At 39.3% G+C, this 26729-nt stretch overlaps 1 protein-coding gene across 16 annotated transcripts in view; it reads right to left on the bottom strand.

The window, feature by feature from the left end:
* Nucleotides 1-26729, bottom strand: part of MSR1 (macrophage scavenger receptor 1) — an 85097-nt gene that overhangs the window by 25963 nt on the left and 32405 nt on the right. For 5 of the 16 annotated variants that reach the window (XM_086380698.1, XM_086380697.1, XM_086380699.1 and 2 more), the window contains exons 5-9: nucleotides 26313-26499; nucleotides 22725-22805; nucleotides 19530-19619; nucleotides 12734-12787; nucleotides 1248-1331 (exon numbers count right to left, since the gene is read on the bottom strand). In XM_086380698.1, the coding sequence (XP_086236824.1) occupies nucleotides 1248-1331; nucleotides 12734-12787; nucleotides 19530-19619; nucleotides 22725-22805; nucleotides 26313-26499 (496 nt within the window). Of the gene's footprint in view, nucleotides 1-1247; nucleotides 1332-7321; nucleotides 8376-12733; nucleotides 12788-19529; nucleotides 19620-22724; nucleotides 22806-26312; nucleotides 26500-26729 lie in introns of those variants that run through there. The other 11 variants (XM_086380705.1, XM_086380703.1, XM_086380701.1 and 8 more) reach the window with 5 other exon arrangements.

Here is a 26729-nt window from a genome sequence, read left to right as displayed (position 1 = left end):
TATTGAAGGCTTATTTTTAAAGGAAGAAGTAAAACAACTAAATTAAATATCTGGAATAAAGGAATAGCTAAATTAATTATAGTATATACATTAGATGGATAGTTTTAGAGGCATTAAACATAACTGTCAAAGGAATAATGTAGAAAATGAAAAAAATGGTAATATAAAATTAAGTGATATTAATATTTTATTTTACTATGCCAAAAAGTTGATATTTAAAAAGACTAGAAGGAAGTATCCAAGAATATTGACAGTAATTTTGTATAGGGGACAGGGATTGAATATAAAATCTTTTTCTTATTTTCTGAAATTATAATATTTTTAAAATTAGGATTAATTAAAATAAGTGGTGGCCAGACATTCACTAATGTCCTTACTGTTTTAAAGGGTCTATTACTCAAATAAAGCCAAAATTCATAAAACTGAGGAAAAGAACAAGCTTAGAATGAGAGATCTTGTATAGTGTTTTTTATATAAAACAGAAAATAATACCATCTCCCATTTATGCAAACATACATATGTAGCAAATATACAGAAGCATGAATGGAAACAAACATGTAACTCCATGATGGAAATTTAACCTAGAAAACAAGACAGGCAAGCATAAATGGAACTTCAGCTGTGCAAGTTAGCATACTTCTTAAAAAAAAAAATATGTGCAGTCAGTATGGTAGAAAGACAACACCTCTAAAATGCAGGTGGTGTATACATGATTACGTATCAGCTATTTGTTGTAAATGTTCTTTCTTCCTGTCTTTATATTTGAAATCTATTTTATTTAAAGAAGTCTATTTTAAGTCTCATGTTCACAGGGCTACTGATGGAGCCATCCATGAGCCCAAAATAAATTATAGAAATGCTTCATATGTAAGTCTTTTCTTGAAAGTTAGGAAAAAATATTATGAATCTGCATAGCATAGAACAGGAAGGCAGCAGGGCACAACCTTTAAAAGAATGACAGAGATGTTGAGGACACAGCATGAACTGGTTAGCACCAACTAGGTCCAAAATGGTGCACAAGTGAACTTCCACTAAACCTTCAGCCTCATTATGCACTCATTATAATACATCAGAAAGCTAAACTCACGTACAGACACCAGGACAGTTCTAAGCCCAGCCATAAAAAGGCTAAAGTGGGCAGTGCCCCAATTCCTGGAAATCTCCACTCCATCCCCATAATAGTTGGAATAATACTCCCACTCATTAGCCTATAAAAACCAACCACCCCATATTTTAGGGCCTCTTACCTTCTGAGATGGTCCAGAATCTATCTATGGAGTGTGTATCTTCCTGAATTAGCCATCTTTTACTTGTGACTCTTGAATTCTTTCCTGAGGGAAGCCAAGAACCCACACTAGGCACCGTCCCAGGGACTTGCCTGAGACCCCAGATGTGACCATCCTCTTGCACCCCACTTCCTTTCCTGCAACAAGCTCCAGCTTCCAAAATTGTAATTTGAAAAGAAAAGTCAAGAAGAATGTGAATTCTGAGGCATCCCTGCATGTATCCAGCACTGCTACTTGAGTGGAAGAAAAGAATGGAGGTTAAGATGACTTGAGGAGTGTAGTTATTTCATTTCAAGTATTATGATATTGCTTGCCTTATTGTCATGCTTTCTTTACTTTAAATTATTTAGTGGAATTACAATTTAGGGTTAAATTTATTACCCAATGGTAATTATTGTATCTGAGCTCCAAATGTAGCAAAAGTTTTTTGTAAAAGTCTAGTTGCAAGTTGACCCAGAAGTCCTTGTAATATAACAAAATTCCTCTGGAAAGGGACCTGATTTTTTTTTAAGATAATTAGTCTAGTGAAGTACTTAACTATGAAAGGCACAATCTGGTGTGAAATAAAATTCATACTTTATGGCAAGATCAAAAAATTTAAACATAAAATTTTTTCTGCCCTTTGGCCTCTTCTGCCCCTAATGTTCACTGTATATCTGCATTATGTATCAACCAGATCTCAACCATCAGCAGAAAGACCTGCTCAACAATAAACAGCAACAGTGTCCTAGCATCAAGACAATTCCTTAAATATAACATTCCCTCTAGAGCTTGTAAGGGGTCACATGACCTAGCACGATGACCTGAAGATTTGGATTATGTAAACTATCAATAATAACATCATTTGATATACATCCCTCTGTCTCAAAAACTTACACAACTGGGCCTTGACTTCTAATGGAGCTCTCTGAGATGCTCTTCCCAAGCTATCATCCTCAAATTTGGCTCAAATGAAATTTTCCATTTCTTCCTTCAATTGACAGATTAATTTTTCTTTTACAATGGATATCAGATGTCTGCAGAAATATGTTGAATTTCTTGGAAAAATACTTTAACAGATTTTGAATCTTGATCTGGAAGTTGAAGGAAACAAGTATTCTGGAAATCCCAAAACAAAGTAAAGAGGAGAAACAGGAGGGAGAAGATCCCAGCTGAGCAGGGGTGTGTAAAGTTTTTTGGCTGGAGGGTAGAATCTGAGGATAGCGGCCAGTGAGGAAAATTTGGTGTCTAATCTAGTTGGTTTTCAACAGAGTCAAGTTCAAGGCTCAGCTTGAAGTTGTAGACTTTTCTGCTCACATTTCCTGTTAGGCATGATTCTTCAATAAAATTCTCTTACATCCCCAGGTAGAATTAGGGAACATTCTCAAATGAAGGGAGACATGTGGTGGTCATTGTTGGAATGAGAGATGTCGGGGGGGGGGGGAAGCAACAACAAAGATGCGTGGGTGTGTGAGTTTCCTCAGGCTACTATAGTCAATGACCAACCCAGACAGCATATTCAAAAGCAGAGACATTACCTTGCCAACAAAGTTCCGTCTAGTCAAGGCTATGGTTTTTCCAGTGGTCATGTATGGATGTGAGAGTTGGACTATAAAGAAAGCTGAGTGCCAAAGAATTGATGCTTTTGAACTTTGGTGTTGGAGAAGATTTTTGAGAGTCCCTTGGACTGCAAGGAGATCCAACCAATCCATCCTAAAGGAAATCAGTCCTGGGTATTCATTGGAAGGACGGGTGTTGAAGCTGAAACTCCAATATTTGGCCACCTGATGTGAAGAGCTGACTCATTGGAAAAGACCCTGATGCTGGGAAAGATTTAGGGCAGGAGGAGAAGGGGACGACAGAGGATGAGATGGCTGGATGGCATCACCAACTTGATGGACATGGGTTTGGGTAAACTCCGGGAGTTACTGATAGACAGGGAGGCCTGGCGTGTTGTGGTTCATGGGGTTGCCAAGAGTCGGACACGACTGAGAGACTGAACTGAACTGAACAATAGTAAATGGTCACAAACTGTGCAGCTTAAAACAACAGAACTTTATTCTTGCAGTACTGGAGGGCAGAAGTCTGAAATCAAGATGGTGGCAGAGCCTTGTTTTCTTTGAAGCCTCTGGGGAAAATCTATCCTTCTTTGTCTTAAGTTTCTCATGGCTTCAGCAAGTCTTAGCATTGTTTGGCTTGTAACCAGATCACTCTAATCCTTGTCTCTGTCTCCACGTGGTCTTCACTGCGTCTCTATGGCATTCTCTTCTTATCAAGATGTCCATCGCTGGCTTCAGGGCCCACCAGAATCCAATATGACCTCATCTTAGCTTAACTACACCTGCAAAGACCCTACTTCCTAATAAAGGCACGTTCTGAGGTTTCAGGAGAAAAGGAATTGCTAGAAACCCTATTAAACCCACTATCACAGTTGTCACGGGGATTTGAAAGAGGAGATGAAGGGAATATAATTTTTTCATATTTTCATCAAACTGCCTTCTAAAGCAGGCATAATTCCAGGAGGTACTGGAATTGCCTTAGAATATGAGGGTGGTGCTCAATTTATTACAATTTTATTTCAGGATTAAAGGACTGACTGCTCCCCCCCTCACCATGCCCCAGATTTCAGGACTGCGGAATAGCTGGGTAGCAGACATGTGGTTGCACTGGAAAGTAGAAACTTAGCAAAATTAACAATGATGACAGTGAACACCCATAGTTCAATAACCAAAAGATTGAGAATGTGTTACATCAAAATAAATGTTAGTAAACCTAGATGATACTGAGTAAATACGTTACAACTTAAAAGTTCTTACTTTGCAGTGGATTAAGCAGGATGTGAGTGAGAACACAGCAGAATCAGGGGGTGAGGGTAACCAGAGCGTCCAGGAAGGGTCCTGCAGGGTAAGCCACAGTGGGAGATATTTCTGGGACACTTCATGTGCGAGCAAGTAACTCCGCTGGCTGTTCTAAGGAATCTGACCTTGAGATTCGCATTGTAGGGAGCACAGTAGCCAGAGAACCAGGTTAAGGGGGCAAATGATCCGTTGTGACCTGGGAATTCCCTGGTGGTCCAGTGGTTAGGACTCTGTGTGCTCACAAAAGAAACAATCTTGTATTAGTGTAAGATGATGTTTACTGCAGAACAGGAAGCCAGGACCTGGTTCTCTGAAGAAGGAAGGAAAGTCATTTGGACCTCCAAGCTCGTGGAGACATGGGAAGTGGTGTGTTGGGTCTCTCTGCTCCATCTGAACTCTAGCACATACCTGGGTGAATTACAAACTTTGCTGATGCAAAAGACCTGGCTGGAACTGTATTGATTTTGTTTTTTTTTTTCCTTCTCATTATCTCTGCTGAGAGTCAAGCTGTGAGACAGCTGGGATAGGTCCTAAACAGGACCAGTGCTAAGCCCTAGGCTCATTACTGATTTAAATCTCTAGTTCAATTTACAAGACATATTAGATATACACACTATTAAGGAATACATCTATTGCTTCTTAATGGAACACTATGTGTTTTTAGCAACCATTTGTGGAATCATATAAAGCTGAAAACACCACATAACTGTTGAGAATGATCAGTGTTTATGTAAGTTACATGGAGCCATCACTGCTCAGGGGACACTGCTCTGCTGAAGCCCAGCTGGGCCACTGAGGAAAGGACAGTGAGCAGTAAAACAAGAAACATGACGAAAGAAATGGGACATCCAAGCAGCAACATAATTGGGGAAAAAATGTGTTCAAATTGAGCCAGTTACTGAAATAAAGATAGAATATTAACAGGTAGCATCTTCCCCCGGCACACACGAGTAGCTCTCAGCAAAGTAATGGAAGCTTGGTGAGCATTCCAGAAAGACTATGTTTCTGAGTTAATATTCTTTAGGGAGAGACTGGAGGCAGTGGCTGGAACAGGATATGATGGAAGAAACATCAACAGAGATTAAACGAGAATGCTTTCTTGGAATCTGACCTAGTGGAATTCATGTTCTAAGAACTTTTTCTTCCTTAAGGTCTTCAAATGATTATAGCCATCCTAGATAATCAAATTGCTCATTACAAATCTCTTTCTCTCCCTTCCTTCTCCCTCTCTCCGCACCCTCCATATATTTGTGGTATTTATATATAAAAATATAGAAAACTAGTGTAGGAGTGTTGGATGGAGTCATAGAAACAAATAGGAACGTTGCAGATCAACACATCAGGTTTTGCGTTTCTGTTCTACCACTTGTTACAGGTGAGCTTCAGTTTCTAATCTATAAAATGGGAATGATGATAAGACTTACCTCAAAGGCTCTTCTGAATATCAGATGAGATAATGCATTAAAGCCCCTGGTGCTGAGCAAATGTTCTCCAAACACTCATTATTATAATTATTTTATGGTTGGAGAAGCAGCCTTGACTTTGGTCAGCTGATTGCTTTGAGAAAGACTGGGATTCATTCAAGGGTGTGCTGAGTCCTCAGCAGTAATCAAATGAAAGACATACTGATATTTCATATCGTGCTATGAGTTTCATTGTATGTAGTCTTATTGGGTAAAAAGCACAGTAGAAAACACGGACATTAGTACTTGGTACCTTTAGGACAGAGCATCACACAAAGTATTTAATTGTACAGCAGGAATTCATTTGCCTGAAACACATATGCTTCGAAGTTAGGGTGAGAACACAGCAGACTATTAGGACAAGCGTTAGAACTTGATGCAGACTTATTTTCTTTTTACTATATGTTATTAAATTGGGTGCCATGTGTGCATTTGAACTGGGCATTCAGCATCTACTTTTGTCTAGAGAAAAAGCCCTTCTGCCCTAATGTGGAAAGTTCAGGTTAGTATTTCACACATGTAAAGAAGTTCTTTGTAGTCTGGGGAGCCAGATAGCTTGTGAACTGAATCCCCTAGCATGGTGTCCCAGGGTGTCTGGGTTCAGGGTCATCCTGAGGCCAACGTAGACCAAGTCCTGTTGGAAGGAAAGATGGCTCTCAGCTGTCGCCTGGCCCCCAGCACAGAAAAAGGTAGGACATCCAATGAAACCACAGGCCAAGAGATCCGACTCATCTTCAGACATCTGCAATAATTGGCTCCTCAACATTGCTAGTTTGCTAGCATTGAGGATGGGTGGTCTGATTGCTCCCTGTCCCTCTTCTCCTGGAGACCTTAGTGTCGAGCCAGCACAAACCCAGAGTGCCACTGACAACTCTAATCTGTTTCAACCTTTCCTGGAGCTTTCTCATCAGCAGCGTCATGGGCTCATCCTTCGTTCCTCAGAGCCTGGAACTCCTGTTTTATTAGCCTGACATTTTGTTCTGACCTGTGTTGACAGCTTCTGGCCTCTGGTGGGCACTCTGTTTAGTCGCTCCTTTTATTTATAACTTAACGCTCTTTTCCTCGGCTCAGACAAACTCATTGATTTGTGATCTGGTCACACTCGCGTTGCTCTATCTAATGTAAAATCTTATCCGAGTCTCCAGCATCTCTTTTTTGTCCATGGCATTTATTTGGCTTCTTGCATTTTCATTTGGCACACACTCATGTTCTGATTGTGGATTTAAATGTCTGCATTAGACCAGTGAGAAAGAATAGCTCCAGGTTAGAGAGACCCACCGGGAACTATGCCTTATGAGTGTTAAGCACGTCATGATTTTACAGAGCCATCTACATACATGGAGTATCTTATGTGACTCTCACGACAACACTGTGAGGTGAGTGATACAATGCCCATTTCACAGGCGAGGGAATGAAAGTGGGCAGACACACAGGGATGCTACTGAGAATTCTCCTAGAACTTTAATATCCTGAATCCTGGGACTGTATGTGTTAAAACTTGAAGGGAAGGAGAGGTGAGGAAATTCCATCTTTTGATTAATAGAGAGAGATAGACATTCAAAATGAACAAGGAATCCCATAGCTTTCTTTTTTTGTAGTTTGTCTTTTCCTACTTTTTCTCCTTTCTCATTTTCAGCTTTTTTACCTACAAAAAATATCTCCAGTTCTGCTGAAATATTTCTTTTTCTCCAGGATCTAAACAGAATATTTAAAGCACAAAGAATTGCTTAAAAAATGGTTTTCTTTATAGTTTTTATTGAGTAACATAACTAACACACTTCGAAACTTTGTTTTTACATGTGCGTTTACCAAGGATATTAAATGAAGCAGGCTGGTGAAAAGAGCTTTATAGAATAAAATAGTTTCAGCATTATTTTTTTATGATCAAAATATTCTTGCTTGAAAGAGCCTGGTAATTTAAGGCAACAAATTTTGATTTTTTTTTTGGCTAAAAAATTTTGAAGGAACTGCCCCAGCTCCACTTGACTTCATGACAAAACTTGAAAAACATATGCCATAAACTGGAGAATAAGAAGACAAAGTAAACGAAGCAAATCAAAGTCAATTTACCTTTTTAAAATTCTAAGGAATTGAAGACTCTTGATCCCCTCTGAATACCCACGGAGCCCAGTTCCTTCCCCCATCTAGCCCTGCTCTAATGCATAACTGCTTGTGTCCATGGCTATGTTTTTCAGGGACAATTAGTTCTGGAAGGCCAGAGACAATAGCTATCTTATTAGCTGTTAAGTCTAGCTCCAGGAGGTATATGGTAAACATATGCTGAACAAACAAATGGATTCCTTTATGGCATCACTATCTCTGGCTGAGACTGATATGTTTGAGGGTAAAGAACTCACATATAATCTGTTACCATGAAATTTCTCCTGGGAGCCAATGGATTCGGGAGACACTAGATGAGTGAGTGGCAGAGTGATCCTGGCCTGGCTCTGAGAAGGGTAGGAGAGAGCAGTCTGCAAGTCAATCCATGGAGGCATCCCAGCTCAGGGACAGTGGTCATGGAGAGGTGCTGGAGAGCGGACAGGTATGAGCAGGGGAGCAGAGGCCCCAACAGCACCAAAAAACCAGGAGAGGAAGGCATGCGGAAGCTGATACCATGTGGGAACCAAGGTCGTTTGGAGGAGCCACAAGGGAATCCTGGAGTCAGATGTGCTGATGACTTGTCCAGAGATGAAGGGCCTTTTAATGAGATGGTAGCACGGGGTGTCCCGCCCAACCCACCTGATCTTCAAAGGGGCCTGCCCTAATACGATCAGGGAGTTATCCTGGTCCTGACACATATATGAAAGAGGAAATAAGAATGAAATTAGAACATGCTCCAGCACCATACACAAAAACAAATGCAAAATGGATTAAAGGCCTAAATGTAAAACCAGGTACTATCAAAATCTTAGAGGAAAACATAGAACACTCTCTGACAAATATCATAGCAAGATCTTTTTTGACCTACCTCCTAGAGTAATGAGAATAAAAACAAAAATAAGCAAATAGGACCTAAGTAAACGTATAAGCTTTGGCATAGCAAAGAAAATCATAAACAAAATGAAAAAACAACCCACATAATGGGAGAAAATATTTGCAAAGTGACCGACAAGGGATTCATTTCCAAAATATACAAACAGCTCAAGGGGCTCAATACCAAGGAAACAAACAGCCCAATCAATAAATGGGCAGAAGATCTAAATAAACATTTCTTTAAAGAAGATACACACATGGCCAAGAGGCACATGAAAAGATGCTCAACATCACTAATTACCCGAGTGAAAGAAAGAAAGTGAAGTTGCTCAGTCGTGTCCGACTCTTTGCGACCCCATGGACTGTAGCCCACAGGCTCCTCCGTCCATGGGATTTTTCAAGCAAGAATACTGGAGTGGGTTGCCATTTCCTTCTCCAGGAGATCTTCCCAACCTAGGGACTGAACCCGGGTCTTCTGCATTGTAAGCAGAAGCTTTAACATCTGAGCCACTAGAGAAGTCTGAGCCACCAGGGAATTACCAGAGTAATGCAAATCAAAACTACAATGAGGTATCACCTCACACAGATCAGAATGGCCATCATTTAAAAATCTACAAATGATAAATGCTTGCAAGGGTGTGAAGAAAAGAGAACCCTCCTACACTGTTGGTGAGAATCTAAATTGGTATAGCCATTACTAAGAACAGTATGGAGGTTCCTTAAAAAACTAAAAATAGAACTACCATATGATTCAGCATTCCCACTCCTGGGCATATATCCAGAGAAAGCCATAATTGGAAAAGACACATGTACCACAGTGCTCATTGCAGGACTATTTACAATACCCAGGACATGGAAGCAACCTAAATGTCTATCAACAGAGGAATGGATAAAGAAGAGGTGGTGTGGAAAATTACTCAGCCATAAAAAAGAATAAAGTAATGTTGTTTGCAGCAACATGGTTGGAGCTAGAAATTGTCATACTAAATTAAGTGAGTCAGACACAGAAAGACAAATATCATAAGACACTGATTATATGTGGAATCTAAAAGAATGATACAAATGAACCTATATGCAAAATGGAAACAGAGTCACGGATACAGAAAAGAAAAAAAATATTAAAAAAAAGAAAACAGTTACCAAGGAGGAAGGGGGGAGGGATAACTTGGGAGACTGGGATTTTCATATACACTCCACTATATGTAAAAGAGATAACTAACAAGGACCTACTGTATAGCACAAGGAATTCTACTTAACACTCTGTAATGATCTATAAAGGAATAGAATCTAAAAAAGAGTGGATATATGTATATGCATAACTGATTCACTCTGCTGTATAGCAAAAACTAACACAACACTATAAATCGACTACGTGTGTGTGCACTAAGTCGCTTCAGTTGTGTCCAACTCTGCGACCCTATAGACCGTAGCCCTCTAGGCTCCTCTGTCCATGGGATTCTCCAGGCAAGAATACTGGAGTGGGTTGCCATGCCCTCCTCCAGGGTATCTTCCCGATCTAGGGACTGAGCCCGAGTCTCTTATGTGTCCTACATTGGCAGGTGGGTTCTTTACTATTAGTGCCACCTGGGAAACCAAATCAACTGTATTCAAATAAAACTTAATTAAAAAAAAGCTGAACCCCCCGCAAAACAAAATAGGAAGTCAATGATTATTTTCATTATATTTAAATCACACTTGAAAAATATTTTTAAAAATTACAGCAAAATAATTCAGCATCAATTTTCATATATCAGAATTAATTGAAGATGTGGGAGATAAGGCACTTTCGTACAGAATAAATTGGTGCAACCTTTTAGGAGCCATTTGCAAGAATCCACCAAATTGTAAAATGCATGTCACCTTTCAATTATTGATTCTACTTCTAGCAAATTCTCTATTAAAAAACATTCCCAAAAGATCATGTAAGAGAGTGCTGAAAGTAGCATTGTTTCTTTTTTTTTTTTTAAACTTTACATAATTGTATTAGTTTTGCCAAATATCAAAATGAATCCGCCACAGGTAAGCCAAACTAAAGCAAACAAAAATCATCAAGTGTTCATCATTAGGGAATTGAATGACATATTATGCCAATTAGGGCAGCACTATATTAATGGAATAGTGTGTAGCCACTGAGAGAGAAAAAAGTACCCTAAGTATTGCCGTGGCAGATGATTGGTATGCTAACTTAAAGAAGAAGACAGACTACTCTGTGTAGACGTTTCTGGATATGATTCCTTCTGTGTTTTTGAAACAGTATGGAATTACATACTCTTTACGGGAGGATACATGGAGAGGAATCTGGAGGCTATGCACACACATTTACACATGGAAATTCCTCTTAACACTTCTTCAAAGAAAGCAAGCACATAAACTTCAAAACAGCCATGAAAATACCTATAACTGAAAACATTTCTGAACACATCTGAAAACAAAAAATGTTCAAAGCATTTGAAAGCCTCAGGTAACAAAAGAAAGGGTGGGTGTTTGGTTAGACAGGCTGCAAAATAAAGGTTTCCCTTATTTGCCAAGCTTGGCCACAGTCAAGGTTAAGAAACTCAGAGAATGTCTTAAGAAAAGACAAGAAGGAGATAAAGAACCAAAGATGGAGAGTCCCATGAACAGAGGAACCTGGCAGGCTACAGTTCTTGGGGTCGCAAGAGTCAGACATGACTTAGTGACTAAACCACCACCAAAGGAAGAAATAAATTTTGAGATAAACATGCAGATAGAGAAGAATTACACAGGAGCTCAATGAAAATAAGTGGGTGATGGGGGAAAGGGGAAGAAATGGAATAAAAAGTAAACAGCTGATCAAAGTGACCACATCAAATAATAAATGGACACAAAGGAGACTTTTTCCTACAGTCCATGGGACTATCTTGGCAAGAATACCGGAGTGGGTTGCCATTTCCTTCTCCAGGGAATCTTCCTGATTCAGGGATCAAACCCACGTCTCCTGAATCTCCTGCATTGGCAGGCAGATTCTTTACCACTGAGCCACCTGAGAAGCCTTCAATACAATAACAACAACACTAATAATCACTGACTCACACTAAAGCACTTTGAGGATAAACAACACTTAGTATTGTTCAATTTAAAGGCACACACAGTTCAACAATGAAGCAATTACGGAAACGATTGTAGAAAGCATCATGTGGTTATACCACACTTAAATGGCTGGCATTCACAGTGGTGATCCTAAGTTGCCTAAATGTGTCATCCACACACACTATTAGGTTAAAATAATTATTTTTAATAAGACAGAAAAATTAGTACTGCAGTTTTAAAACAATAATTACAATGGAGAACTGCTAGATTTTTATGGTTCCATGAAAGGATTTGCCAAAATCTGTCTCAATCAGATTCCTGATGGGTACAGATCATGATCATCTCTGTGTGTATCCCCTATTTTCACAGCACACACACATATACACATTACATGCAGTGCCTAGCGCGGATGCAGAGGAGCAACACATTGGTTTCTGAGAAGTCAAATGTGAATTCCCTTTCAAAATTTTTTCATTATATCTGGTAGGTTCAGACTAGACATACAAGTGTTGACTTATAAAGATAAGTCATCTAATATTTAGTTTTCAAGGTCCAATTTACAAATTCTCTACACTAGAATATAAAATCACCATTCCATTCACAGGGAGTCCTGTTGTGAAATTTATGCTATTGCAGTTTTGAAGGTCTGGGATATTGAATATTACTTGTCAAGTTTTTAACAAAACAAAACACAAAAAATCCCAGCTGTCACAGAATTAGTCTGTCAGGGTTCTTAGATTGTGCAAATTCCTATATGTAACATTTCAGTTATTTTGGTTAGTAGGTAAGGAGGCTGTAATTGTTTCTATTCATAAGCTTGATTTTCCTTCAGCAGATTGAAATTGGCTTGAAAATTGAGCAATTTTCTGTGTGAAATTTTTAGAACATTACGCTCATCACAAAAACTAAATACAAATGGGTAATGAGATTTAGAGTTGTGTAATTTAATCTATTTGCTTTATTCCAATTAGCACAGTTTACTTGTAGAAAACTGTGGCTGACTTTCAGAGCATCTATGGTCAACAATGAAGTTCTCAACCTCTACCTCAAGCGTAGCCCACCACTGTCACAAGCTTGTTTATTACAGAGCCACAGAGGAAAAAAAAACAAGAAATTATAAACTTACTTTGCATGCTTCCACTCCCTTTTTCTCCCTTCTGGCCTTTTTGTCCATTAAGTCCTTAAAAAAAAAAAAAGGGAAAAAAATTAATTTAGGCAATTCACAATGCTTGCCCTAAGAGGAGACAGAGCATGGTGAGGTCATCCAGAACATCAATGTATAACAACCTACAGATGCTCAGACATAATAATGCTGCTGCTGATGATGGTGACGACGATAGCTATCATTTTAGAAGGCTATTATGAACTTGGCATTTTATGGGTAGGTCCTTTACATACATTATCTCAGATTCCTTACCAGGGCATTAAGTGTTCCATTTTCCTAAAGTAAGCAAAACTGAGGAGTAAGCAGTTTGTTTGGGGCGTGTGCTCCTTTTTGTCCTTTTTCTCTGTCTTCCTCCCTTCCCCAGAAAGTCTAGTGTCCACCATCTCATCCCAAACCTTGATTTTCCATTCCTTTACAATTTTTCTATCTTACTTTCTATTTCTTTTTTTGTGTGGAGCCTCTCAAAGACTGAGCTGTGAAAAGAACTGGGAGTACTGAGATCCTGACTACCTCTGTACTGGGGAAAGCTGGGAAGGTTTGAGGGGGTGTCTAAACCTCTAGGCTTCAAGAAATTTTGAGAAATTTTGGCTTTGTGAAATTTCATTCACATAGTTAGAGGTGTGGTACAAAAGGTATTCTAATAAGGTTTAGGGCTTCAGATACTTATGGAAACATTGCTAAGACCCTGCTCTTTGCTAATGGGTTGCTATTTAACCCATGGTTCCATTCGGAAAGGTAGATCCAGAGGATCAGTCCTTAGCACCAACAAGAGACTTCACGAGGGACAATCCCGTCCCATGAGAGGGGTGCTGCTCTCGCTTATTGATTCTCCTTCCAAGGGTCCTCAGTTGGCTGTCTTGCAAATAATAACCTTCCTGGTATAAATGCATGACTGAGCACAGTGCCATCCAGCTCTAAGTCAAAATCTTTATTAACATTCTTGATTTCCTCCAATAACACCAAGGACTGCTCTCTTTTCATCCAAGAACTCAGAAAGCAGAGTTCAAAAACTCATGAGCTTTGGAATAATAACAATCATTTTAAAATCTCTTGTGTTGAATTATTTTGCTTGGCCACTTATTAGGTATGTGGCTCAGAACAGGTCTTTAAACCTTTCTGAGCTAAAGTTTATTCTTCTTTCAAATGAAAAAAAACCAATACTTTCTATTGTAGAGTTGCCTGGGAAATTAGCAACCATGTTTATAAAAGGCCTTGCCCATAAGAGATGCATGTGAGAGATGGTAGCTCTCATTATTTGTTGTACAACATCACTTAGCTAGAATGGTCTCCATGATTTTATTCTCAGTGAATCAGAGAGGATATTTTCATTTCAGTTCACCTTTTTATGGTACAATTATTTTAAACTTTATTTTTCAGTTTTACTTTTTATTTTGGATTTTATTTTTTAACTGTTTTTTCCTCTAGTTTACTTTGCTTCATCTATGCTTTGTTTTTGAACACTTGTTCTTATTTGACTTTTCGAGAAGATTTTTTTTTGATCCCCAACTTACTACATTTAAAAAAATACAAAATAATGTGTGATTTTATTAAAAATTAAAATTTCATTAAAATTTTATTGTGAAGATTTCATGAAATACCAACCATTCTTTATCAGAGTATGATAAAGAGAAAGTCTCTAATTGTTTTACACCTATGAATACAATGTACATCATTAAATTCACTTTTTACTAATGATTCAGTCATTTCAGGTAATATTAAATTGACAAGAATCATTAATCTTGCACAAAGTACCCAAGACCATTTCTACTTTTTTTGGGGGGTGGATGGTAGGCTTTTATGAGATATAATAACAAAGTTTTAGACTTCCTCAAGAGAAAAAATCTAAGATATTAAACAAAAATTGGGGATAGGGGTTTAAAACGGTGTAACTGGTCAGTTCTAATTCTTTTCAGAGAAGATAATAAACAATCTTATCATTCTAGCACTATTTTCACAATTAGAAAATAGTTGTAAGATGATTCTTGGAAGTCTTTTCATACTGCAATTTGTCTTCAGTATTTGAACAACAGAACGGTTTAAACCAAAGATCTGAGCAAATGACCCACTTTTCTTCTTATAAATAAAAACGAATGTTTTATGTCATTTTAGCATGTTTCAGAGATTTCCTCACAGACGGCATTTGGAAATCTTGTTCACACCTGAACACATGAAAAACACCCTTTCTAGAGAACAGGGGCTCCTCTCTCCTTTATGAAGCAATGCCTTAGGGTAAAAGTGAGCCCAACAAATTTGTCAAAATCTGGAGTTAACCACCTCTTGTCAGATATGTCACTCTTTCATCAAAAATAAAGAACTAATATTTCTGACAATCACTGAAAAATAAGAAGTAGATGGTATGTAACGTACCGCCACTCTAAATTCTAAGATGAGAGGAGCTATTCTCACCGATATCATTATGACGCCGGGCATTTTCAGAGCCCCTGCCGCGAGCCAGGCTCTGGGTTCCCGTTTTCACACGCAGACACACTCAGCTCAGCCAGTCTCTCCATGTCGATTCAGACGTGACAGCCTCCCTCCTCGGCCCCCTCCTGCTTCTTCCCGTCTCCTAGATCCTTCCCCTTCCCCCCTCTTCCTAACGTGTCACAGTCTGTTTCGCCTTTCTTTCCTCTGTATCTTCAGCAACTCCTGTATTTCATCTGGCCATCAGCCTTTAAATAGTATTCAAATTACCCTCCAAAGAAAACACAAAATCAAAAGAAAGAACTGAGCTCCTCCTCTCCCTAGGAAGAGCCTGACCTCTCTACCCCCATCTACAGTCCCTGCCACCAGCTACCTCTGGGCCTTCCCTAATCTGGCTTCCACCCAACCCCACCAAAACTGCTCTCAATAAAGGCAACGTCCTCATAGCAAAAAATGCCAAGAGCTTTCTGTGGGCTGCATCTTACTTGACCGACTTGTGCAACTGTCTGCCTTTTCCACTTCACCTTGTCTGGGCTCTCCTCCTCACTTGGGCTCCTTTGCTGTTTCTGCTCTGTCTGTACTTCCGGAACCACTTCAGCCTTTATCCTAGGCCCCTTCTCTTCTCACTGCCTACCCAAGAACTACTATTAAAATAAATGATTATTAAAATTCATTGACCTCAGTGAACATTTAAATGAGACTGACTACAACTTTGTCTTTTTACATCTGGCTTCACCTCTGAGTTTCAAATCCATATATTCGACTATCTATAAATATCTCCATGAATAGCACAGAGAAAGTGTTTCATAATCGTTTGTCAAATAAATAAATGAATTTGTTATGGTCTATAGCTTTAGATACTCCTAAGAAAGACCATAACTCATTCTTAGAATCAGACTTTGAATGGATTCCAAGCGAAGTAAATTATTTACATTGCTGGAAAATCTAGTTCATTTAAACAAGTTCTATTCAGAGTCCTTTAGGGATTTTAAATATATGTAAGGTTACACATTAATTAAATCTTCCAAGCTCTCTTCAATAAACCTGTTGGGATAATAAATGCTCTATAAATCTGAGATGGATCAAGAAGAAAGTCTTCCCTTCTTCTGCTTATATGTTTATATTTTATCAGTTAAGGACTGTGTCTTCTTTACTTCTCATTCCCTTGTACCAAGCATTGTCCCTTGTGTGTGTGTGTGTGTGTGTGTGTGTATTTATATATATGGGGTGGGGGATACTTAATACACATGGAAGAAAGAGGGCAGGGTGGGGAAGAAAAGGAGAGCAGGAGAGAAAATAGGAGAAAATAAATAGGATTGCTTTTTAAAAAACTTTTTTGCTTTGAAATCTGTTAATGCTTTGACATCACTCAGACAGTCCAGGCTGTCATTATTTAGAAGACGACAATTCATAGATTTTATTTCTAATTTTATTACTCTTTGGACTTTTGTATGGAAGGACTCATTTACAGTTTTAATCTAAAGTATAACTAAACTAGTACCAGGCACTGCTGCTCACATTTCTAGCAAATTTGAATCTTTTAATAAGGAAGGAATATCCTGAGAATATCTTTGGTCAAGGGATTTATTACCTCTGTACAGTTACTGTTTCTCCACATTTCTTTACTGGAAATGTGGTTCTCAAACTCTGATCCCTGGATCAGCATCATCACTATTACCTGGAAACTTGCGAAGAGTAAACATTCTTGGGGGAACCCAATTCTTAATCTACTGTATTATAAACTCTGGAGTTGGTGCCCAGGAGCCCAGGAAGTTGTTTTAACAGGGCCCTACAGGTGATTCCAATGCCTGCTGAAGCCTGAAAACCACAGACAAAAATGGTATACTATGCATCTTTAGGCCAGCTCCCATAGGACTTTCTTTAACACCTTGTCCTGCTGTATGGAATTAATCACTCCACTGCCTACTTCCACCGGAGAAGGCAATGGCACCCCACTCCAGTACTCTTGCCTGGAAAATCCCATGGATGGAGGAGCCTGGTGGGCTGCAGTCCATGGGGTTGCGAAGAGTCAGACACGACTGAGAGATTTCACTTTCACTTTTCACTTTCATGCATTGGAGGAGGAAATGGCAACCCACTCCAGTGTTCTTGCCTGGAGAATCCCAGGGACGGGAGAGCCTGGTGGGCTGCTGTCTATGGGGTTGCTCAGAGCCGGACATGACTGAAGCGATTTAGCAGCAGCAGCAGCAGCCTACTTCCACAGCATCCAGCTCCCATTACTTCTATTCTACTGTACAAATGTTTATTACTTACCACTTGGCAATATAGCTAATTGCTTCTGCATTTTTCTGCCCCTGCTCCCTTCTAAAATTTCTGTGCAAAGTTCACAATTCAGGCTTAGGCTACTGGCATAAGGAGTAGACATAGTATCATCGTGTATGCAAATTATAACGGGCCCAAGCATGTCGATTATTAAGTACTAATAAAACAACATCTGCTGGATCATCAAAAAAGCAAGAGAGTTCCAGAAAAACATCATTTCTGCTTTATTGACTATGCCAAAGCCTTTGACTGTGTGGATCACAATCAACTGTGGAAAATTCTGAGAGAGATGGGAATACCAGACCACCTGACCTGCCTCCTGAGAAACCTGTATGCAGGTCAGGAAGCAACAGTTAGAACTGGACATGGAACAACAGACTGGTTCCACATAGGAAAGGGAGTACGTCAAGGCTGTATATTGTCACCCTGCTTATTTAACTTATGTGCAAAGTACATCATCTGAAATGCGAGGCTGGAAGAAGCACAAGCTGGAATCAAGACTGCCAGAAGAAATATCAATAACCTCAGATATGCAGATGACACCACCCTTATGGCAGAAAGTGAAGAACTAAAGAGCCTCTTGATGAAAGTGAAAGAGGAAAGAGAAAAAGTTGGGTTAAAGCTCAACATTCAGAAAACTAAGATCATGGCATCCAGTCCCATCACTTCATGGCAAATAGGTGGGGAAACAGTGGAAACAGTGTCAGACCTTATTTTTCTGGGCTCCAACATCACTGCAGATGTTGATTGCAGCCATGAAATTAAAAGATGCTTACTCCTTTGGAAGGAAACTTATGACCAACTTAGATAGCATATTCAAAAGCAGAGACATTACTTTGTCAACAAAGGTCTGTCTAGTCAAGGCTATGGTTTTTCCAGTGGTCATGTATGGATGTGAGAGTTGACTATCGGAGAAGGCAATGGCACCCCACTCCAGTACTCTTGCCTGGAAAATCCCATGGACAGAGGAGCCTGGTAGGCTCCAGTCCATGAGGTCACTAAGAGTCAGACACCACTGAGCGACTTCACTTTCACTTTTCACTTTCGTGCATTGGAGAAGGAAATGGCAACCCACTCCAGTGTTCTTGCCTGGAGAATCCCAGGGACAGAGGAGGCTGGTGGGCTGCTGTCTATGGGGTTGCACAGAGTCGGACACGACTGAAGTGACTTAGCAGCAGCAGCAGCAGAGAGTTGACTATAAAGAAAGCTGAACACAGAAGAATTGATGCTTTTGAACTATGGTGTTGGAGAAGACTCTTGAGAGTCCCTTGGACTTCAAGGAGATTCAACCAGTCCACCCTAAAGGAGATCAGTCCTGGGTGTTCATTGGAGGGACTGATGTTGAAGCTGAAACTCCAATAATTTGGCCACCTGATGCGAAGAGCTGACTCATTTGAAAAGACCCTGATGCTGAGAAAGATTGAAGGCAGGAGGAAAAGGGGACGACAGAGGATGAGATGGTTGGATGGCATCACTGACTCAATGGACATGGGTTTGGGTAAACTCCGGGAGCTGGTGATGGACAGGGAGGTCTGGCATGCTGCAGTTCATGGGGTCGCAAGAGTTGGACACGACTGAGCCACTGAACTGAACTGATACAGTAGAAGGCAAATTATCTTACAAAGGATAGGATTTCAGGTCTACCTGTGTTTTGTTAATTATAACTTAAGAGGATTTGAAGGGTTTTGGTTAAAGGGGGGTTAATATTGTTTATTATTATTGGTTATTTGGTTAGTATTTTGCTTTTTTGTTTTCTTTGCCAGTCTCGCACTCTCTTTATTCTATGATAGATGGCGATTTACAGTGGTGTGAAGCTGATAGATCCTCTGTTGTGGTTTTATATTAAATTGTTTTCCTTTAGTAAACAGAAACCTTGCTCACATGGACAGAAATCAGTTTCAATATGTTTCAGATCACAAAATAAACTGCATGTAACTGCTACTGTTCATACCATGATGACCATTGTTTTTGTTATCTAAGAAGTTGAAAGGAATATCAATGATCTGGTGTTTATTTTCATGTTCTATAGAGAGAATATGCATTATCAGAATACCTGGCTTCCCGGTCTTCCCCATTGGTCCTGGGAATCCTCGAATTCCAGGTAAACCAGAGATCCCCCGATCACCTTTAAGACCTGGAGTACCTACACGGTAAATGAAGGGGGAAAAAAAAAAACAGTAGTAATAATTCATTTTTCATAACAATTTGAGAAAATAATGAAGCAATCTAATTTCACTAATGGATATGAAAGAGGTGAGTCTCCAAGGTGGAGGAATAATGTCTTTCCTAAAATTTCATGTGTAGAAATCGATAGATAACATCAACAGTAAGTGGAAAAACATTAGTGCATACACAGCAGATATTCAACAGGTAACATCTTGTTAATAGAAATAAAAACACATGAGGAAACGAATCTTAGAGTTTTAATTAGGTTTATGTAGTCTAATCAGGTATCTTCAAATGGCAGGATTTTGCTGTGGCTGAAGTGATAACTTGGAAATGTAAGCTAAAAATTGGATTTTTAAGATTTGTCCCAGAGAAATCCCAACTCAAGCAATGGGAAATATCAAAGAATATTTATTAAAGAAAACTAGGTACAAGTAAAGGAATGTATTACTCTATCTTGCATGCTCTTGTTTATACCTACTCCACTGTAATCCCAAACAATAATGTAACTGTGTCTGTGCGTGTGTCTCCTAGGCACAGGGAAAGTATTCAGTAAAAACTTGGTAAAATAAATTTTAAAGTAAAAGGTCATAGGTCATTCTCCTTGACATGCTGCCAAGGAAACAGCACACTGAAATGATTTTGTATTATATTATTTGAGATAAAGCACAGTTTAACATAATATCCACCCCAGTACATAAGGAACAATTATAATATATTTGCTGTATTGATTATTTAAAAGTACTAACATAAATAATGGACTCCAATATCCTTGCCTGGGAAATGCCACAGATAGAGGCACTTGGCGGGCTACAGTCCATAGAGTTGCAAAGAGTTGGACACAACTTGGAAACTGAACATCAGGATAAACACTTATTTTTCTCAGACTTTCATATTGTGGTTGAGTGTCAAGCTGAGTTTAGTGGGCTTAACTGCATGTGTATGTGGGGTTTTAATAAACCTGCTTAAATCAGAAAGTAGAATAATCAAGACAGTCCATTATATACTTTTAAGCTCCTGATTCCAGTTCTACACATGAGGCAAATAGGCAATGTGGCAAAGAGCAAAACAGAATGCAGCAATTAGGTAGGAGAGATGCCTTATAACTTGAATATTTTTGCTGCAGTGCACCAAATCAAATGGTAACCTAATAATCTAAGAGTCAGTTTATAACTCCCACAGTGAAATCTGCCTCTCTTTAGCGGGGCCAGATAATGCTTGTTTGTATACAGGAGCAGCACCAATAGCCACAGACTAAAGCCTCAGGTAAAGAATCAAAGCAGCTTTGCAACAGTATCTGTTTACGGTATTAACAAAAACAGAAACTTTTAAATCCCTCTTTCTATTTCATACATCCATAGTTCCGAAACAGCTACAAAAGACGTTCCCAAGATGAAGCTTTGGATGCAAGTTTTAGCCCAGACTGAACTTTTATGGTTGAGTTATAAAGCTTTGACAATTGCAATTTGTAACGGAGGAGCTGACAGACCTTTGACAATAGCCACTCTGGCAGATAATATAACACTGGTTACTTCCCCTGCTCATGACATTAACATACCATTGCTAAGCTCTGCCAGGTGCTAGTCAAGTGGAAAGACTTTTTTGAATAAAGGATCTTACCTGGTATTACTTTCAAAGGCACAGCAACAATTCACTCTCTCTCTATATTTTTTTTCTTTAAAGGAATTTAAATTTTTAAAAAAAAATGTACATGTTATATACCGGCTTTAAATGGCAACCCACTCCAGTATTCATGCCTGGAAAATCCCATGGACCAAGGAGTCTGGTGGGCTACAATCCATGGTGTCGCAAAGAGTTGGACACAACTGAGCGACTTCTGTGTGTGTGTGTTTAAGCTCTATGACATAAAGGGCAGGCTTGTGTCAAATTAGTGCTTTTCATTTTTAAAAACCGTTTTTCTGATGTAAGCTGGGCTGGTCAATACATTGATCAGAAAGAAGGACATTTTATATAATCAAAAGACAGAAAAATAAGATGAAATCCTTACTATTTAGGTATTTTGGGAGAGGGCAGAACAAACCATTTTAGTTGTAATTAGACTGTGCAATGTACTCCCCACCTTCAGCAATCATACAGGTATTTGATTTTGAACCATAAATAACATGGTGATCATGTTCTTGTTATTATCTTCTTTATTTTTTGAGAGCAGAAAAAGTTCATGATCTTTCTCTTTTTCTGTCTTCTATTATCTTCTTTCAAAATATTGCTTTCAAGATTACAAAATAGACTGAAGAAAGTAATTTGAAACATTTTGCTCCGAGTAAGATACAAAGAGTAACTGACAGCAAAGGTAAAATTCATCCGTATTCTAGTCAATATTTATATTGAAACTGCAGAGGTTTAGGAGAAGGCAATGGCACCCCCCTCCAGTACTCTTGCCAAAATCCCATGGACGGAGGAGCCTGGTGGGCTGCAGTCCATGGGGTCGCTAAGAGTCAGACACGACTGAGTGACTTCACTTTCACTTTTCACTTTCATGCATTGGAGAAGGAAATGGCACCCCACTCCAGTGTTCTTGCCTGGAGAATCCCAAGGATGGGGGAGCCTGATGGGCTGCCGTCTATGGGGTCGCACAGAGTCGGACACGACTGACACGACTTAGCATCAGCAGCAGCAGAGGTTTAAGCAGGTATGTTCAGTTAAGGACTATATAAGGAATATGATCCAATTTGCCTTTGACTCATTTTATTTATTTATTTTTTGTATCTTTAAAACCAGATAACGTGTAAATATAATCAATGTGAAGGTAGTTTTCATATTTTCCTTCACCTGTGACTTCAAACTAGTTCTGCCAAATACTGTTTTCGGTCAGTGATACAGACAGCCCTCCCTAGAATTAACGAACAACCTCATGTTGTTAACATTCTTCGAAAATAAAGAATCAGTGCTTACCATTCTGAACATAGAGGTGATGAGGTTACCTGAACACTTAATATGCCCACACACGCACGCACACACACCCCACAGAGAACCAATCAAATATGTCAACCCTCCTTCCTCATACATGGCTGTACACTACTCAGCTCTGTGGTACATAGTGGAGTAGTTACTATTACCATACCTATTAGACCTGGAAAGCCTGGTATACCATTTTGTCCAGGAGGGCCTCTATCTCCTTTTTCACCTGGAGGTCCAGGAGGACCTTTAAAAAAAATAAATGACAGTTACTAATCATAGTTTTAAAGCAAGGGTAAAATAAATTTGTCACCTGTCAAGACAGTTACATAGGTAAATCCAAAGCCTTTTGTTTGTTGCACAGTTATACAGAACGAATGAGACTGACCTTCCTGGATGGAAGCAGTGTAGCCAGCCACTGAGTACTACAAAGAGATAGCCCTAAACTAGACAGCCTGATTACAGATTAAGTACTTATGTGTGCTGAGCACTGTTCTGCGTTCTCAGATCCTGGTGGCAGAGAGAGACACTGAGTCAATGACAGGACAAGTCCACATTAGTACTGTGTACCTACTGGGAATGAAACCCAGCGCCCCTAAAACTGAGTTTCCTTGCCGAGTTTATGATTAACCTCTCTATCCAATATTTTATTCCCCTTGTCTTACCCATGCTCCCCTCAGGATTGAGCAGCATCAAAGAAAAGGGGGATCAAGAAGGATCTTTGGGACCTACCCAGCCCAAGGCTCTCCAGGTTCCCTTGTTTCTTGTTTGTAGAGAAAAGTCTTTAGTTTCCTAGGCCTTCCTGGAGCTCCAATGAGCAGGCACAAGCGGTTAACAATGAGACAAGTGAGGGGGTGCAGACAGAAAGCAGTAGTCCGGCAAGGTAGCTTCAAGTTCAGAGTCCTAGTTCTTCCCCAACAATATATGTAACAATCTGACACATGTCTGAGTTGATCTGCAGACACCAAGCTGCTCATGGAGGTGAAGGATGGTAACTATGTTCAGACCACTAGCACACGGAGATTCCCGATTCACAGGAACCAGAAGGTTGATGATTAAGTTTCCGGGAACATCTCCCTGTTACCTCACCACCAGGCAGATTTTACTATATTAAGTTAGATGTTCTGTGGAAAATGTCCAAGTAGAGTCATGTGTGGTACCGTCAAAGGAAACAGAAGTCCATACAAAGTAGATAACCAAAAACCATATTGTTGAAAATGATACCCTTGGGTATTTGTTAGAGAGATGCATGTCAGCACGAGGAGCAGTGGTCGAAAAGACTTGACTGAGGAGGTAGGATTGGAGTGGACTTTGAAGAATGGGTAGAATGAGAAGAAAGACTTCTGGGTAAGTGGGAGATATTGGGGAAAGACAGTAAAGTGAAACTGAGTAAAGGAATAACTTTTCGAGTATAATATTAAGTAGAATCCCAAGTTGGATATAGATGTTATAAAATAAGATGGAGGTTGCAGGGGAAATTTTGACTACTTGGCATGGCAATTATTAATACCACAGTGTCCCCCAGTACTGAGTCTGATCAACACTGATTAAGTCACTTAAATTTTCTGTGTCCAAGAAACAGATGGCACTATGTCCCTCTTCTTCACAGAGTGCCACAGGACAAGTATTAATCTCTAAAACATAGCAATGTTTTAAAATAAGCATTTTCAACTTCCATGGTTCAGCCACATACCCCAAGGACAATACACGGTCATAGTTGGCATCACTGGTTAAACAGTACTCGTTTACAAATTGTAATCAGGTGGGAAGATGTAAGACCTGAAAAATTCTTAGAAGGGACTACATAAATAGAGATAATGTGATGAGTAAGTATATTCTGTCCATTTTCTTTGCTTCTTTTGAAATACTTGCCCCTGCTTTTCTCCATTTTCCTGAACTGTTTCTGATTTTGCAGGGTCCAAATTGGGTTTTAGGACCTTCCTTCCCTGACAACTTAATTTTCCAAATATCCACAGCACATTTGCCATTTCAACGGCACATTTTCCATTTCCCTTCATATACACCACTGGGCTATAATGTTTTATTGCATTTTCATTACAATAATAACCCTACATATTATAGGAAGGGTGAAAGCCTAGACAAAATGAGGAAAATCTAATTCATAATTCTATCATCTTAAGAGAATAACCTCTAACATTTATCTTTTCTATTTATGTTGTATATTTTTTTGCCTCTTTGCTTTTTTAAAAATATAATCATCATGTAAATTACATACCACTGGGCATTAAGTAGCTGTAGTAACAACCAGCAAGTTCTCCTAAGCTATAGCTTAATGTTGGAAACATATACTTAGGTGTCCACAAGTGATGTCATGGTTCTATATCAGTGGGAATCCATGCATCTCCTATTCCTGCAGCAAGTACTTCTTCCCAACAAAGGGGTTTTAACCCCACAACTGTGAACATGGCTATAAGTCATTCATCTCTGCACAGTGACAACAGAGCAGGAAAGTAGGCCAGAAAGACTCAATTTGCAGCTTGAATTTTGCTGAGCAAATTGAAGGGAAGCAAATCTACAGTACTCCAGGGTGAATTTTGACAAAAGAGTGCATACGCAAAGACTTTGATTCAGTGATTAGGACCCTAAACCAAGATAGACATTTCAGGAAAAACTATACAGCATGAGACAAAAAACAAGGGACACAAACTAGCTGTGGACTCTTAGCCTCTGAGATTAAGAGTTTTCACCATTTCTTTAATAAATCAATATTCAAAAAACTAAGATCATGGAACCCAGTCCCATCACTTCATGGCAAACAGATGGGAAACAATGGAAACAGTGACAGACTTAATTTTCTTGGGCTCCAAAAATCACTGCAGATAGTGACTGCAGCCATGAAATTAAAAGACGCTTGCCCCTTGGAAGAAAAGCTATGACCAACCTAGACAGCATTTTAAAAAGCAGAGACATTAGTATGCCAACAAAGGCCCATCTAGTCAAAGCTATGGTTTTTCCAATAGTCATGTATGGATGTGAGAGTTGGACTATAAAGAAGGCTGAGAACCAAAGAATTGATGCTTTTGAACTGTGGTGTTGGAGAAGACTCTTTAGGGGCTCTTGGACTGCAAGGAGATCCAACCAATCCCTCCTAAAGGAAATCAGTCCTGAATATTCCTTGGAAGGACTGAGGCTGAAGCTGAAACTCCCAACACTTTGGCCACCTGATGAGAAGAACTCACTCATTGGAAAAAACCCTGATGCTGGGAAAGATTGAAGGAAGGAGAAGGGGATGACAGAGGATGAGATGATTGGATGACATCACCGACTTGATGGACATGAGTTTGAGTAAGCTCAGGGAGTTGGTGATAGACAGGGAAGCCTGGCGTGCTGCAGTCCATGGGGTCGCAAAGAGTCAGACACAACTGAGAGACTGAACTGAACTGAACTGATAGCCGATTAACAATGTTGTGATAGATTCAGTGAGGGTACTCAGCCACACATATACATGTATACATTCTCTCCCAAACTCCCCTCCATCCAAGCTGCCACATAACACTAAGCAGAGTTCCCTGTGCTATAAAGTAGGTCCCTATTGGTTATCAATTTTAAATATAGCAGAGGACAGTTATCTTAACACATCTTGAAAAGATCTCAAGACTCCTTCCTCTGGATATTTGTAATAAATATATGCTCCAAAACTGTTTGAAAACTGTAGAATTTCCAATACCAAATTTCTACATGTATCAGTACATCTTAGTATATCATTTTCTGGAGGAATGAGAAGATACATTACCTTGGAGTAAAGTGATATTTTTCAATGTCTGAGAATGTTCCCAATCCTTCAGCCTCAGATCATTAGTGATATTATTCAACAGTTTCATTTCCCCTTTTATTTCCTGTTCCAAATATACTTGTTTTTCATCTAGAGACTTAATTTCTGCTGATGCATTGTATATACGCTCCTCTAATTTACGCATCTCCTGTGAAACACAAGCCAACATCCGCAATTTCTGTTACATACACAATTATCAAATATATAAGTTTAAGAAGCCCTACGAGTCAGATTTTTTAAAAATGGATAATATTACAATAATATTATGGAATAAGAATATGGAAATTAGAGAATAACTTTAAAACAGTAATTCTTTGGCTTTGAAGCATTTCCTCTTTTAACTGAATGGCTTATTTCTACACTCTGCCAGAAAAAAAA

The sequence above is a fragment of the Bos grunniens genome, chromosome 27 (assembly GCF_055505025.1).
Source record: "Bos grunniens cultivar Pamir isolate PY7600 chromosome 27, Bosgru_T2T1.0, whole genome shotgun sequence".
NCBI classification, from domain to species: domain Eukaryota; kingdom Metazoa; phylum Chordata; class Mammalia; order Artiodactyla; family Bovidae; genus Bos; species Bos grunniens.
The sequence above is the reverse complement of the archived record's forward strand: the minus strand, read 5'-3'. Positions and strand labels throughout refer to the sequence as shown.